We start from the raw sequence: 16,559 nt of genomic DNA, 5'->3' as shown, positions 1-16,559 counted from the left end.
GGAATTTTAAGTGTAAAAAAGTCTTTTTTCTTCATTAGGTATTATTCATTAAACTTTTACAATCAATTTTGATTCATGCAAACAAGTTTAGAAATACGTAGTGTTTTTTACTTAAAAGAGTGCAATCAACCATTTCTATTTTTGCCCAAACTTGCGCGTTATGCTTCTAAGCTCAAATTTATGTCAAAAAATCTTATATGTCATCGGGTTAAAATTTAAATCCTAAGCAAAGAAAAAGAATGAGAATTGTGGCTTTCGTGCATTTTAAAGTAAAGCAAATTATATACCGCGCCATAGACTTTAATTTTCATGCTGAAAATATGTTTATTTTGTGAGAAGACAGCTGTTGATAACAATTTTGGACCTGAGGGTAATCATAGACATAGCATTGTCAGTAACACTGAACAAGTGGAGACGCATTATCGTTCACTGCTTTTGATATTCACCCTTGAAATGCCCAACCTGTTCAATGTGGAATAGGGTAGGGCTACAATTATCTTTGTTTCATACCACTTGTAGCACAAATGCATCAATTTCAAATAAATTCCGCAATCGGTTTTGCGTGCATATTCACAGCACGTACATGGATACCTATTTGTGAATGCCCCTCTATACTCACCGTTGAACATCGCATAGAAATACGGCGAAACCGAAGCCAGTATGACCTTATGTGCATTGATGGTTTCACCTCCGACTTCCAGTGCCACATCGCAGAGCTGCTCTCGTCCGGATATAACGCCACCGAGAATCGAGAACCGAAAACGATAAAAATGGAAATTGGTTTTGAATAAATCAGAAGAGTTTTCAAACCATGGTTCGCGTGTGCAAATGGGACGACTCGTACACTCCGGTGCAAAAGTTTTGGGTCACCCCCTAACTCATACAAAAGTGATTTGTTCATATCTCTAAGTACACGTCAAATTAAAATTCTCAATTGTTTATTTGAAATTAAAATTAGTTTACTAAATTTTTAGTTGAAGTTGTGACAGTTTTCAAAAATAACATTGAAACAAACATTATTGAGTAGATGAAAAAACCGAATTTAGTACTATACCATTTAATTCCACTAGAGTTTGTATCCTTTGACTGATACGCGTATTTCGACCTCAACTGTAAGGCCGTCTTCAGTGTCGTGTGCTAGACTCGACTTCAAAGTCGAGTGGAATTAAATGGTATAGTACTAAATTCGGTTTTTTAATCTACTTATACAGTATTGGACAAAACATTTGCAACTTTTTCGATTTTAGATACAAAATGACAAACTTTGATAAACTATATCTCGGTTATTTATGGACCGATTTGAATGAAATTTTCACAGAATATCAGACATAACTTGAATTTTAACATATAGTTTTGAGTGATTTTTCTAATCACAAGTTGGAAAGCAGTAACGGTTTGACTAAAGTGAATATTCTGACGATTTTTTATAATTGACATAACTAAACATATTGAAGGAATAGCTTCATGTATCTTCAGCAAATTTGTAGATTTTGACGAGATGAATAAGTTTGCTGAAGACAGTTTTTGTGTAGAGCTATCAGATTTTGAGATAAAAAGTTTTAAATTTTTCGTCGAAAATTACACTTTAGTCAAACCGTTATTACTTATAAACTCGTGATTGGAAAAATTATTCAAAAATAAATGATAAAATTCAAGTTATATCTGATGTTCTGTGAAAGTTTCATCCAAATCGGTCCATAATTAACTGAGATCTAGCTTACCAAAGTTGGTCATTTTGTATGGAAAATCGAAAAAGTTGCAAATGTTTTGTCCAATACTGTAGGTATTCTACTAAACAGCTCAAAGATTTATTATCAAACATTATTAATTTTCTCAGCATTGGATCGAGCAAAATTTCAAAGCAGTTCAGCATCATAACCAAAATCTTAAAATCTTTGAAGAGCACTTGCAAAATATGGGCGGACAAATCTGAAAACAATTCACAATCTTTTCGTAATGGAATTTCTTGACTTTCCTGGGCATATAGTATCATCGTACCTGCCACACAAGATACAAATGTGAAAATGGCAACTTTGACAAAGAAAGCTTTTTTTCGTTAAAATTAAGAAAAATATCACAGTTCAAGTCAAAATTTAGAAAGCAATATTCAAAAAATATTGATGATACATACAAATTAAAATTATGTCATTTTTTTCGAATGAGCCATAGAGAGTTTCAATTAGATGTATCAGACATATGGACAAAACACTTCTGAATGTTTTCTAGGGGTTGACCCCAATCTTTTGCACGGGAGTGTAGAAAGCGAACGAGTTGCTAATTAGACTGTTGATTGCCGACTGTCACCGCACTCTCTCGATTTGCATGATTCGTTTGGCAGGGGATTTGTTTGCTAACCTGAGCGTTCTGTCGCATGCGGTTAATGGCCGAGAACGATGCTATACAGTGGCCAGGATTTTGGTGGTGCGCCTGGGGCAGTATGTCGTCACCGGACATGTTTGGCGGGCTGAGATCGCTCGGTGTCTGCGTCGAGTTGCTGGTTACAGTGGTGACATCCTCTCCGTTGGTTCCTTCGGTGGTTACTGGAGATCTGGAAGGTTGGATAAAACGTGGATGATTGCATTTAGTTAGGGGAAAATGCACTTATAATCAGTTGCATAGTAATGAGGAATGTCAACTGTTGTGATATTGAAATGTGTGAATAAACTTCAACATGGAGACGTCGTTTGTGTCGTCGTAATGATAGAGATTTTCATCTTAGCCTTTTCGATTTTTCTCCTTCGTGATCAAATTTCTCTTGCTCCGCAGTTCAGACAAAATATTATAAAAAAATTCAAAAATCGCAATATTTGAGACATAAACTTTTGACTGAAGTAGTAATCTGAAAGCCTCCTTTTTCAGAAATGAAAATTTTTTGAAAAGATTCCTCAAGAAACCTTTGTTTTTAAGAATAACTGGAGGAATCTTTGATATATCGTATGCAGAAACTAGGGTTGAAGTTGGAAAAATTCTGGAACGAATATTTGGAGGAATCTCCGCAAGAGTCTCTGGAAAAACTGTTAGGGAAATTCTTGGGGAAATCTCTGAAAAATTCTCAGAAATCCTAGAACTATTCTTTAATGTGATCTGTCGAGGAATTGCAAGAGAATTTTTTTGTAAGAATCCCTGAAGGAACATTGGAATTGTTTTGAGAAACTTTCATAAAAACGTAAAACAAAAACCCTTGAAAACTTCTTTCAAGCATTTTTCAGTGAAATAATGCGGTATAATTCACGTTTCTAGTATGTCGTTGACATCAATCAACATTCGTAATCAATTCACTTGGAGGTGTTCCAGTAACATTTCATATTCATATAATTGAAGAAATAGTAAAACAATCTTATAAGAACTATTGAAGGAATCTTCATAGGATTTCTTTCAAGCGTCTGTAATGAAGTGGCTACCCGAGGAGGGACAATAACTCGCATCAATCTATTTGTACCATATTCTGGTATCATACCATAATTAGATATTATGCAGTAGTCAATAGCTCAATTTTTTATTTTAATGGTATTGGAAAAAATGTTTAAAATATTTCATTCAGGTATTCGACAGCTATTCACTGCTGAAGGTTTTGAATTACTATTGAAAAATTTCACGTTTATATAAAAATCAATCATGTATTATTTAGATCTGATTTTCAGTTTGGTCTTTGTAGAATATGTATAAGATATTATTTAAGGTATTTTACCTGCTATGCAGGGCTCATTCATGCCTCAATTAGGTTGTAAGTACACTAAAACCCTAATTTACGAAGTATTTTTACGCACTTTCAATGAACGTAAGTTTTTGTACGAAGTTAATTCAACTTACACTACTCGTCATAAATACGGACTCACCAAAATAAGTACCGTAATTTCGGGTGAAATTGATCACTTTTCACGGTTTTTCTTGTCTGATTTCTATAATGTTGACAATGCCAAACAACTGAATGCAAGAAAACAAGTATGAAGGTGAGCCTCATTGCCTCAAGCACCGAAATTTTCTAATAAATGTAATTTTAGTGCTAAAAAATATGTCTAAAATAAAATATCGGGAGATCTCATTTCGGGGTGAAATTGATCACTTATCAATGCAATTATTGTTAGTTTTCAAAACAACTTTACATAATAAATTTGAGCTCCCTGAATCCGAATATGCTTGCCAAATTCTTAACAATGCAATATTTTTAGAAATAATGATTGTTTAAATTTCAAGAATAACGCAGAGAACGCCTAAATGTATGCAATTTCCTAAGGATTTTCCTGATATATAACAGAAATTCAATTTTTTCAACCAAATCAACGAATTGGTACGAGGTTTGGTTATGAAATCTAGTTTGGGGAAATGTCTTAAGTATCATCACAAACTTTCAGGATTGTACCATGCCTAAATCATTGTCTAGAACTAGAAGTTTATTGATGTTTGTCAACACTGCACCGTACAAGATTTTGAAATTTTTCATTATTTTCATAGAAATGAACATTTTTGAACGCAAAAAACTTCACAACACACAATTTGGAAATACTTACGACAAACAACGTTCATTCACTGCAGGTTACATTGATATTTGTGCTCCATTAGGAAGAAATAAAATCGAGTGACACAGTGATCAATTTCACCCTACTGATCAATTTCACCCGAATTTACGGTATTGCAATACCCAGTTGAATATTGAATCACCCCCCAAAAAGTTTAGTATCAACTCTAAACAGGTAAATTTAGATTGCTATATCTCGAGATCCTTATGATTTGCAAAGAATCGATATTCGAAACCAGCGATGGATTTTTTATATCCATTTCTGAGTCAATCCCAGAAAAATATCTGCAGGACACCCTTTGGGTGTTTGTAAGTAGACCGGTTATATTCTAGCTATGGTTGGCTACTACGAGAATTTTTAAATGTTACAATTTTATAGCAAAATCTACCCTAAGCTATTGAATTTTCACTCTTTTCCAATGCTATGACACCCGAACAGCCCCTATTGTTTGCGCTTTCCTTTAAATCTATCGCATCGAAGGAAAAAGTTCATTGACATGTTTTCCAAAGGCGACAGCAGCGACCATTCACCGGCTCTTCGTCTTCGTTAGTGCGGGTGACATAGAGCCTTGGCACACCCCACTAGTGCCATATCGTCAAACATCGTCATGCTTATAACACTAGGGTGGTTCACATTACAAACAAATTGGCAAATCCTATAGGAGATCTTCCTTCCTCACAATTTATTTGATGAAAATAGTGTCCTATCAAATTTTCATCCTTTTGGTTTGGATTTGAAGGTGGATCAAAGACGTTTAAGGTTTTAGTTAAAAATTCATAAGGAAAAACCAAAATTATACTTTCAGCATTGGTAAGACTATCTTATTCACGTTGATGTTAAAATACAGTACACGTTTGACATAATGCCATTGGCATAATCATAAGAAATTAATGGTAATGATGTTATACGAAAAATTAGGAAATAAAAACCAAATGGATGAAAATTTGACAAAACTCTATTTTTGTCATTTGTAGATTAGATTTTTTTTATCTTTTTTGTAACACCCATAGTAGAACCGCTCTATTATAACACCCATAGTAGAACCGAAAGGAGACTCACCAGACTGGCCCCATCCGGGTCAAACAGGGCAGGATTTATGCTGGGGTCGTGTCCATCCAGTTACATGCGACCGTTTCTTGCCCCGGGGTAATTCAATTTCTGGGTCAAATTTTCCTGTTGGCAAGCTGTTGTGACGTGTTTTTCCATTGAGGGAGAGGTGTCACCGTTTTCACAACTCCCATTCATTGAAAATGAGTTCCGATTGCGTAACCTCTTTGATTCAACTCTGCATTTGGGGACAATGCTCCAACCGTGATAGACAGGCGCTAAAACGTTTTCTGTGTGGGCCCATTCCAGTTCGGAAACACAATCCCTTGGCATATAAATAGCGATAAGAAGAGCGCAGAAGGAGCTGTCTAATTCCTTTCCTCGGTTCTCTATGGGGAATTGTTTCTTTTGCTTAACGGAATTATTGTTCCTTGAACGGGTGCCAAGTCTACGCAAAGTGTGAACGCGATGTATTCGATTATACATATGTATGTTGTTGGCTGGGTAAGGAAAATTGCTTTTGAATGCTTCTTTATTGGCAAGAAGTTTTGCCAAACAAAACAACGAAGGATTTCCATCGTCTAGAAGAAAACGATACCTCAATGCATAACGTAATGTGATTATCGACGTAGGCAGGTCATTAAACTGTGAAACTTAACACATTTAGTTAATGACCTTACTGAACTAATTATTAATAGAGAAAAATATTATATAGGGGAAAAGCACTAATTTTCGACCTACAAGAAATCTGTGCCAATTTTCGGATTTCCACACAAAATAGGCCAAAATCGTATGAATGGGTCGAAAATTGGTGCTTTTACCCTAGCCTTTATTTTCAACAGGCAAAAGCTGGTATTGAGTGATTCAATTCCTTCTTAAACAGGCGAAAACCTTTCACTATGGATGGTACCACCAGAATAATATACAATCTAATGATGCTCATGGTCAATGGGTTTCCAACTTAATTGATTTACTTACAGCTTCATGGAAATTACTTTCATTATTCAATGATTATCAAGATTGTTGTGATTAAAAAGTTTACTAATAACTACTTTGAAGCAAATTGATGCAAGGGTATTGAGTAATTAGCACCATTCTGGTCGTATGAAGATCTTAAATCTTCAAAGAGTACAATTTTAGTTTGACAAAATGACAGCCATGTTTTAGTTTTTGCGAAAAAAAAATCTACAAATAAATTGGAGATTCAATATTTTTTTAAGGGAAGTGTCGATCTACCAATGAAATATCTTCAAAACCAGGTTACTAATGATTAAAATCAGCACAGATTTTGTACGTTCCCTCAAAGGTTATTCATAGGACAACGGAAATTAGCGACGAAGTTCTTAAAACTTCGCGGGGAGACTGAGGCGATAAAACCAAAGCTTCGCGAATTTGTCGCTGTCCCATAATTTTGACCATATTTTACATAAGAATACATACATTTCAATTAAATATACTGCTTCGCGACTAAAAATGGGTTGCACACGGAGGGGTTGGTAAATGGCTGGGCATGGCCTACCATTGGTACCTCGCGTACCTGAAGGAATAAAATAGACCCCTCTGTGCGGTCCTTAGCCTCTTGCCCAGCAACTCCTATCCGTACCTCCTCGTGGTACTGGCCGGGGTACGAGTAACCTTAGAGAAGATCGGGTAACCAACCCCCGGTGGGAACTTTGGTCGTATGCTGACAGGGAAGGGGGGGGGGTGCTTTTGCTTCTGCAAACCTTGAGCGTCTGTACTCCATGTTAGGAGCGGCTGATCATTGTCCGAGTGCCAGAGAAGGACTCTAAGCTAAACTGTGCACTATGGTCCTCCGAACATTTAGGGGGAATGGTCCTCCGGAAATCTAGGGGGTTGGTGGCAGTGTTGTTCAGACTCATTTCCCCGAAAATAACATTTTCCGAACTACGAAGACACGAACTACTACAACCATGATCTATCCTCCTAAGATAGAAAATCAGATGGTTAAGCTTGAGTATTGCACACAAAATCGATCAATTTTGATCCCAGAGAGCCACAATTCAAGTTTCGGTGAAATGAAATGAGTGAGTGAGTGAGTGCGAATCATTTCACCGAAACTTGAATTGCGGCCCACCGAGATCAAAACTGTCGGATCCCATGTGCAACACTCAAGCCCAACCACCTCCCCCTACATCTCAGGAATACAACGCACAGTTATAACAGTTCATGGCTTCACAATTCGAATTTCGGGGAAATGAGTCTGATCAACAATGGTTGGTGGCAGGCCCTGCAAGCCAGCCGTAAAAAAATCAAGCAACAAATAATCAACGGGAGAATACGAACCGGGACAATCGGCGAAGACCACAGCGACGTAAAGGGACTAGCGATTGGAAGCTCGGTACGTGGAACTGTAAATCTCTCAACTTCATCGGGAGCACACGCATACTCGCCGACGTGCTGAAGGACCGCAGATTCGGCATCGTAGCGTTGCAGGAATTGTGTTGGAAGGGATCAATGGTGCGAACGTTTAGAGGTAACCATATCATCTACCAGAGCTGCGGCAACACACGTGAGCTGGGAACAGCTTTTATAGTGATGGGTGATATGCAAAGGCGCGTGATCGGGTGGTGGCCGATCAACGAAAGAATGTGCAAGTTGAGGCTCAAAGGCCGGTTCTTCAACTTCAGCATCATAAACGTGCATAGCCCTCACTCCGGAAGCACTGATGATGACAAGGACGCATTTTACGCGCAGCTCGAACGCGAGTATGACCGCTGCCCAAGCCACGACGTCAAGATCATCATAGGAGATTTGAACGCTCAGGTTGGCCAGGAGGAGGAGTTCAGACCGACGATTGGAAAGTTCAGCGCCCACCGGCTGACGAACGAGAACGGCCTACGACTGATAGATTTTGCCGCCTCCAAGAACATGGCCATTCGCAGTACCTACTTCCAGCAAAGCCTCCCGTATCGATACACCTGGAGATCACCACTGCAGACGGAATCACTAATAGACCACGTTTTGATCGATGGACGGCACTTCTCCGATATTACCACGTCAGAACCTATCGTGGCGCTAACATTGACTCTGACCACTATCTTGTGATGGTGAAACTGCGCCAAAAACTATCCGTCATCAACAATGTATGGTATCGACGCCCGCCTCGGTATAACCTAGCGCGACTGGCCCAACCGAACGTCGCTGCCTCATACGCGCAGCATCTCGAGGTAGCGTTGCCGGAAGAGGGCGAGCTTGACGAAGCCTCTCTTGAGGACTGCTGGAGCAACATAAAAGCAGCCATAAACAACGCAACCGAGAGCATCGTCGGGTACGTAGAAAGGAGGACATGTAACGATTGGTTCGACGAAGAATTCAGGCAGGTTTTGAAGGAGAAGGATGCAGCGCGGGCTGCAATGCTGCAGCAAGGAACGCGACAAAACGTGGAGCGATATAAAAGAAAACGAAAGCAGCAAACTCGCCTATTCCGAGACAAAAAGTGCCGCCTGGAAGAAACGGAATGTGAAGAAATGGAACAGCTGCATCGTTCACAAGAAGCGCGAAAGTTCTACGAGAAGTTTAACGCATCCCGAAAAGGCTTTGTTCCGTGAGCCGAAATGTGTAGGGATAAGGACGGAAGCATCTCGACGGACGGACGTGAGGTGATTGAAAGGTGGAAGCAGCACTTCGATGAACACCTGAATGGCACGGAGAATACAGGCGCTGAGGGTCACGACAGCGGAGGAAGTGACTACGTCAGCACAGCGGATGAAGGAAACCAACCTGCCCCCACATTGAGGGAAGTTAAGGATTCCATCAACCAGCTCAAGAATAACAAGGCGGCTGGTAAGGATGGTATTGGAGCTGAACTCATCAAAATGGGCCCGGAGAGGTTGGCCGCCTGTCTGCACCGGCTGATTGTCAGAATCTGGGAAACAGAACAGCTGCCGGAGGAGTGGAAGCAAGGGGTCATATGCCCCATCTACAAGAAGGGCCACAAACTGGAATGTGAAAACTATCGTGCGATCACTATCCTGAATGCCGCCTACAAAGTGATATCCCAGATTATCTTCCGTCGTCTACCACCAATAACAAATGAGTTTGTGGGAAGTTATCAAGCTAGTTTCATCAACGGCCGCTCGACAACGGACCAAATCTTCACTGTACGGCAAATCCTCCAGAAATGCCGTGAATACCAAGTCCCAACGCATCACCTGTTCATCGATTTCAAAGCGGCTTATGATAGCATTGACCGCGAGGAGCTATGGAAAATCATGGACGAGTACAGCTTTCTCGGGAAGCTCACAAGACTAATAAGAGCAACGATGGACGGTGTGTAGAAAAGCGTGAAGATTTCGGGCGAACATTCCAGTTCGTTCGAATCCTGCCGGGGACTTCGACAGGATGATGGACTTTCGTGCCTGCTGTTCAACATCGCGCTAGAAGGTGTCATGCGAAGAGCCGGGCTCAACAACCGAGGTACGATTTTCACAAGATTCAGCCAATTTGTTTGCTTCGCGGATGATATGGATATTGTCGGCAGAACATTTGAAACGGTGGCAGACCTGTACACCCGCATAAAACGAGAAGCGACAAAAGTTGGCCTGGTGGTGAATGCGTCAAAAACAAAGTACATGCTGATAGGCGGAACCGAGTGCGACAGAGCCCGCCTGGGAAGCAGTGTTACGATAGACGGGGATACTTTTGAGGTGGTTGATGAGTTCGTCTACCTCGGATCCTTGTTAACGGCTGATAACAACGTTAGTCGTGAAATACGGAGACGCATCATCAGTGGAAGTTGCGCCTGCTATGGGCTCCAGAAGAAACTGCGGTCGAGAAAGATTCACCCCGCGCCAAATGTACCATGTACAAAACGCTTATAAGACCGGTGGTCCTCTATGGACATGAAGCATGGACCATGCTGAAAAAGGACCTACAAGCACTTGGAGTGTTCGAACGAAGGGTGCTTAGGGCGATCTTTGGCGGAGTTCAGGAGAACGGTGTCTGGCGGCGGAGAATGAACCACGAGCTCGCTAGGCTCTACGGCGAACCCAGTATCCAGAAGGTTGCGAAAGCCGGAAGGGTGCGTTGGGCAGGGCATGTTGCAAGACTACCGGATAACAATCCTGCAAAAATAGTGTTCGCGTCGAATCCGGTTGACACAAGAAGGCGGGGAGCACAGCGAGCGAGGTGGCTTGATCAGGTGCAACAAGATCTGGAGAACGTGGGCCAAAATCGAAGTTGGAGAGACACAGCCATGGACCGAGTAAATTGGCGTAACATCGTTAACGAGGTTTTATCAAATTAATTGATGTAACACCAACTAAATAAATAAAATAATGCATCTAGTTTTCACTGGAAATTAGAGATATGACGTTTGATATCAAGATAGCTCATATTATGTAATGGGGCTCTCCACTGTTTTGATTTTGTATGGGATTTTGACGTTTACTGGCCTTGTTGTTTACTAATTTCATGGAAGAGTGAAAGAGATGGATGGATTTTTGTGCAGAGCCTCATATCAGCTCCAGTCTGAACGTAGTAAAGGATACGTGACAGAGCCAAGTTATAATATAAAGTAAAATGATTTTGAAATATATAAAAATATTTATGAAAGCACTAACACTGCTCGATAAGAAGAAAATGTTTCGAAGTTCATTTCAAGTTTTGGTAAAGTTTACTTTATGTACCTTGCCTCACTTTTTTTCCTACATATTTTTAATTTTCATTTTTCAAGATGACAACACCACGAATTGTCTCAAGCGTTACTCTTTGATCCTCGACACAAGCACGTGCTCAGACATAGACGCTTCGGTTTTCAAACCGATCCAGGCTCTTGAGTCCTCCATAGGCATATCAAAGCGCAACTTTTGAACCCTTTCGAATTTTTTTTTCTCCGTTTCTCTTTGGCCATTTCAGTCATCTCCGTGTTGGCATATAGCAACCGTGTGGACTCTTGGGCATACTAAATCCTACTTGATTTCAGATTAATATTTTCACTTGTGTGGAGCCAACGGGAATAAAAAATGAAGCACTAAATTATGATTCATGCGGTGCACCGCCCTGGTTAGAAGGAAAGTGATTTTCACTTTCCATAAGTTTGGTTTGGCAGAGTATGCCACAGAAGGAAACATGTGAAAAGGAACAACTTTTCCAATTCAGTCTGGTGTGAAACAACTAAAGGGGGAAAGTTTTTGATCAATGGAATTCCCGACCACGAAAACATGATACAGTTGAAATTATTTTATATCTACAGTAGTCAGGAACACCCGGCACAAAACTGGCACGATTTCAATCTTCATGATATTTGAATCTAAATTGACGTATAATGTTTGTTTTCATGAAATGAGGTCATGATTCTAGATCCTGCTTCATGATTTCATGGCTCAACTTGCAGCTTTTCATCACCAAAATTGAAATAATTGATTATAGCCGAATTTTTACAAATCTCATTTGATCTCAATAGTTTTTAGAGTAATAATTCACTTATTTGGACAGCATTCAAACCTTCATAACGATTATATTATGTATATAGATTGAGCTTGAAATCTTCAGAAGAAACTTTTGCCCACTTTATTTTATCGTCTACGAATGGTGTTACCATTCAGAAATACTAAAACAATTAAGAAGCGAGTAACGATTACACGTTTAGAAATAAACTTTTAAAGCTAGGAGACATCATGAACAATTGTTTTGGAGGCAACTTACGTGTTGGATTTCACTGGAAGAAACATCTTTTTGTTGCACGCGACTAGCTTAGAGAGATGCTTGATGAGGAAAATCTTCACCCGCAAGGTGCATATTCCTCTGGTGCTGACTAATTGGCCGGAACTGCTATCCCCTTCGTCAACTTCCTCTTCCTGTGCGGTGGGCTTTGTGGCGGTGCTGCTCCTACTGCTGGTGCTTTCGGCGCCGGTTTTACTCTTGGTGGTGATAGTTGTGGTTGTAGTGCAACTTGTGAGTGATTTCAACTGAGTGATTGCAATTTTTGGCTGCTGTTGCTTTTGCTGCTGAAGTGCTGGCGAAGCCGTTGATGCTGATGCTGCTACTGCTGTTTCGACTACGATGGCATCCGGATCGGGTTTACGACATTCCGGTGCCGCTGTTGATTCCTTATTTTGCCCGGAGCTTGCCACTTTTACTAGCACATATGTACTGTTGCCAGTTGGAGAGGTCGGTTGCTTATTGGGAACAGATATCCGAGAAAATCTATTGCGGCTATTTTCTATATAAAGTCTTTCCTATAGAAAATTAATAATGTTCATAGAGAGTGATGTTTCGCCTGGAACAAAAAAAGAACACAAAATATGATTGTTAATATGATAGCACGAAGGTAATATAATGTTTTTATGTTTGGTAACATTGATTTGAAAACGGTCGAAGGGTAATGCTGCTAGAATATGTTATGAGTTATTGTAATTGTAAATTATCTTCATCTAAGTGGGCGAAATCGCTCCGTGAGGTCAATTGAATCTTCACTTTCCCGTTTTAACTCGATTATGTGTTTATAGGCGAGTATGATTAATTCAATGTATTTCCAACTAACATTAAATTACATGCTTAGTTTCAAATAATGATTGGCAAAACTTTCAGTGCGCATTGTACCTTCGTGCTGTGCGTACACGAATTATCTCTGCTCCTGGAAGTTTTTTAAAAACTACCTAAAGCAATAAAAAAGTATTTTTCAATGCTAAAATTAAAAACGGTACTTTTCAGTGCTACTAAAACAGTACTATTTTTTCTACTATTGATCCCTTTACGATCCTTGTTTGGACCCGTGCCTTCGATTTTTCGTTGGACCCGTTGGCGAAAGCTAGCGGTGGTAATCCTTCTTGGACACCGTCTTGGGAAAAAACCTCTCGAAGGTCACGTCTTTCTCGTTTATTAACTAAACATGGGCTGTGAAATGGTGAGCTGACAATTAGGAAGGAGCGTCCAACAAAGCTCTGGTCCTCACAAGCCCCTACCTCACGCTTCCACGGGTCAAATGATGACAAAGACCGCCAGCTAAGGGTTGCGTACTTAGCTGGTAGTGCAGCCTGGGCACTGTTTTCCTTCTGACATCAGCTAGAGTGAGGAGGTGCGTCTCGAGCGTCTGTCCACCAAGGAGGTGCGGCTCAAACAGCGTCTGTTCTGGCATCCAGCGGCTGAGTATGAAATGCTGTATCACGTCAGCTACACCTAAGGTGGCAGCCCCACCATCGTGATGTAGGTATCGCGACCCTGGTAAGGTAGCATATCGAATTTCTTACCTACCACGAAAAATGGAGAAAGGAGAAATAACGAACGATATTTTCGGCAACCGACCTGGCAACGAAATAAGGACTATGATTGGAAACTCGGTACCTGGAATGTCAGGACGTTAAATGAACCCGGACGAGTGAGCCTTTTGGCTCGTGAATTGCAGAAGGTTGGAGTGAGCGTGGCTGCTATTCAGGAAGTAAGATGGCCTAGAACTGGAGAACGTGAATTCAGGGCGGTGGATCCCGTCGCCAACACAGCTTTCAAATACAACATCTACCATAGTGGCAGCGATAAGGCAGAGCATGGCGTCGGATTCATAGTGATCGGGAAGCAGATGAAGCGTGTTATGAGGTGGAAACCAATTAATGAACGAATCTGCGTATTGAGGATACGGGGCAAATTCTTCAACTACAGTCTGATCAACATCTATGCGCCGACAAACGATAAACCCGACGACACGAAGGATGCGTTTTATGATTGTCTCGAAAAAATCTACGGAGAGTGCCCAAAACATGACGTAAAAGTTGTTATCGGGGATGCTAACGCTCAGGTCGGAAGAGAGGATTTTTTCCGCCCAATAATTGGTACGGAGAGCCTTCACTCCGCCACCAATGACAACGGCCTAAGGCTAATAACTTTTGCTGCAGCTAGAGGGATGGCCATCAGCAGTACCTACTTTGCACGCAAAGACATCCGAAAGCACACCTGGATGCACCCAAATGGCGAGCTCTGCAACCAAATAGACCACGTTTTGGTGGACGGTCGGCATTTCTCGGATGTCATCGATGTGAGGACCTTTAGAGGCCCAAACATCGACTCTGATCACTATCTCGTTGTTAGTAAAATTCGTGCACGGTTGTCAACAATCTGTGGGAGTCTATCCACGGTGCGATGAGCGCAGCAGCGCGAGAGGTGATAGGTACTGCTCGGAGACGGCCCAGAAACGGTTGGTTTGATGAGGAGTGCCAGAATGTGACGGATGAGAAGAATGTTGCCAGAAGCCGGATGTTAGTGTCTGGTACCCGGCAAAATAGAGAGCGGTACAAGGAAGCTAGAGCAGCCGAGAAACGAATTCACCGCAGAAAGAAAAGGCAGTATGAAGAAGGCATAATTACTGAGGCGCAAAACAGCATCGAACAAAACGATATGCGGAGATTTTACGAAACTGTCAATGGCGTACGGAGAAAAACTGCGCCGTCTCCCGTCATGTGCAATGACCGCGACGGAAACTTGCTGACAGACAAAATCTTGGTGGCTGCCAGGTGGAAAGAACACTTCGAGCAATTGTTGAATGGAGAGAACGCGAGCGCGTCTGAGAACAGACTAAATATCAGCAACGATGGACAAGCTGTGGAGCCCCCGACGCTAGATGAGGTTAGAAGAGCGATTAAGGAGTTGAAGAACTGTAAGGCTGCTGGAAAAGACGAGCTCCCGGCCGAACTTTTCAAGCACGGTAGTGAGCAGCTGTACGAAATACTGCACCGTACTCTGTTAAGGATATGGGAGGAAGAAGAACTGCCTGCTAGCTGGCTGGAGGGCCTCATCTGCCCTCTGTATAAGAAGGGCCACAGATTGGAGTGCGCCAATTACCGAGGAATAACGCTCCTCAATTCGGCGTACAAAATAATGTCGCGTGTTCTGTTCAACAGATTGAGACCGCTGGAGGAGTCCTTCGTCGGCGAATACCAAGCTGGTTTTCGTGAGGGCCGATCAACGACGGATCAAATGTTTACCTTGCGACAAATCCTTGATAAGTTCCGGGAATACAACTTGCAGACTCACCATCTGTTCATTGATTTCAAGGCGGCGTACGATTCAGTAAAGAGAAATGAGTTATGGCAGATAATGATAGAACACGGGTTTCCGGCGAAACTGATTAGACTGATTCGTGCAACGTTGGATGGATCGAAATCAAGAGTGCGGGTTGCGGATGAGACTTCAACCTCCTTCGTAACCTTAGATGGATTGAAGCAAGGAGATGCGCTTTCGAACCTTTTGTTCAACATTGCTCTCGAAGGAGCTATAAGGAGAGCGGGCGTGCAAAGAAGCGGTACCATCGTCACCCGGTCGCATATGCTCCTGGGTTTTGCGGACGATATCGATATAATCGGAATTGATCGTCCAGTCGTAGAAGAGGCATTCGTGCCTTTTCAAAGGGAGACAGCGAGGATTGGACTTACCGTCAACACCAGCAAAACTAAGTACATGATCGCTGGTAGACAGCGTGGTTCCAATCGTGACGTTGGTAGTGAAGTGGTGCTGGGTGGTGAAAAATTTGAAGTAGTGGAAGAATTTGTGTATCTTGGTACTTTAGTGACTTGCGATAATGATGTTACCCGCGAGGTGAGAAGGCGTCTTGCAGCTGCGAATAGGGCTCCGTAACCAGCTTAAGTCCCGTAGCCTGCAGACGAAAACAAAATTCGCGCTATATAAAACTCTTATCCTTCCGGTTGCTCTATACGGCCATGAATCCTGGACGTTGAAAGAGGTCGACCGGAAAGCGTTTGGAGTTTTTGAGCGTAAAGTGCTGCGAACAATACTCGGCGGTAAACAAGAAAATGGCATCTGGCGGCGTCGCATGAATCATGAGTTGTACCAAGTATATAAAGAAGTGGATATTATCAAGCTCATAAAACACGGCAGGCTGCGTTGGGCTGGTCACGTGGTACGAATGCCGGAAGAACGACAAGCAAAAATAATATTCAGTAGAGAACCCGGACAAGGCCGTCGGCTTCGTGGTAGGCCGCGCACACGTTGGCTTTTTGCAGTTGAAGAGGACTTAAGGGCACTTAA

The 16,559-nt window shown here is 41.6% G+C and overlaps 1 protein-coding gene across 1 annotated transcript in view; it reads right to left on the bottom strand.

Moving 5' to 3' along the window:
* LOC5578973 (kelch-like protein 17) overlaps positions 1-16,559 on the bottom strand; it is a 111,663-nt gene that overhangs the window by 30,570 nt on the left and 64,534 nt on the right. Inside the window, exons 2-4 of the mRNA XM_021845967.1 lie at positions 12,231-12,804; positions 2,356-2,548; positions 620-716 (exon numbers count right to left, since the gene is read on the bottom strand). Of these exons, the coding sequence (XP_021701659.1) occupies positions 620-716; positions 2,356-2,548; positions 12,231-12,256 (316 nt within the window). The 5' untranslated portion in view covers positions 12,257-12,804. The remainder of the gene's footprint in view (positions 1-619; positions 717-2,355; positions 2,549-12,230; positions 12,805-16,559) is intronic.

The sequence above is a fragment of the Aedes aegypti genome, chromosome 2 (assembly GCF_002204515.2).
Source record: "Aedes aegypti strain LVP_AGWG chromosome 2, AaegL5.0 Primary Assembly, whole genome shotgun sequence".
Lineage (NCBI taxonomy): Eukaryota > Metazoa > Arthropoda > Insecta > Diptera > Culicidae > Aedes > Aedes aegypti.
This window is presented reverse-complemented; position numbering and strand designations above follow the sequence as displayed.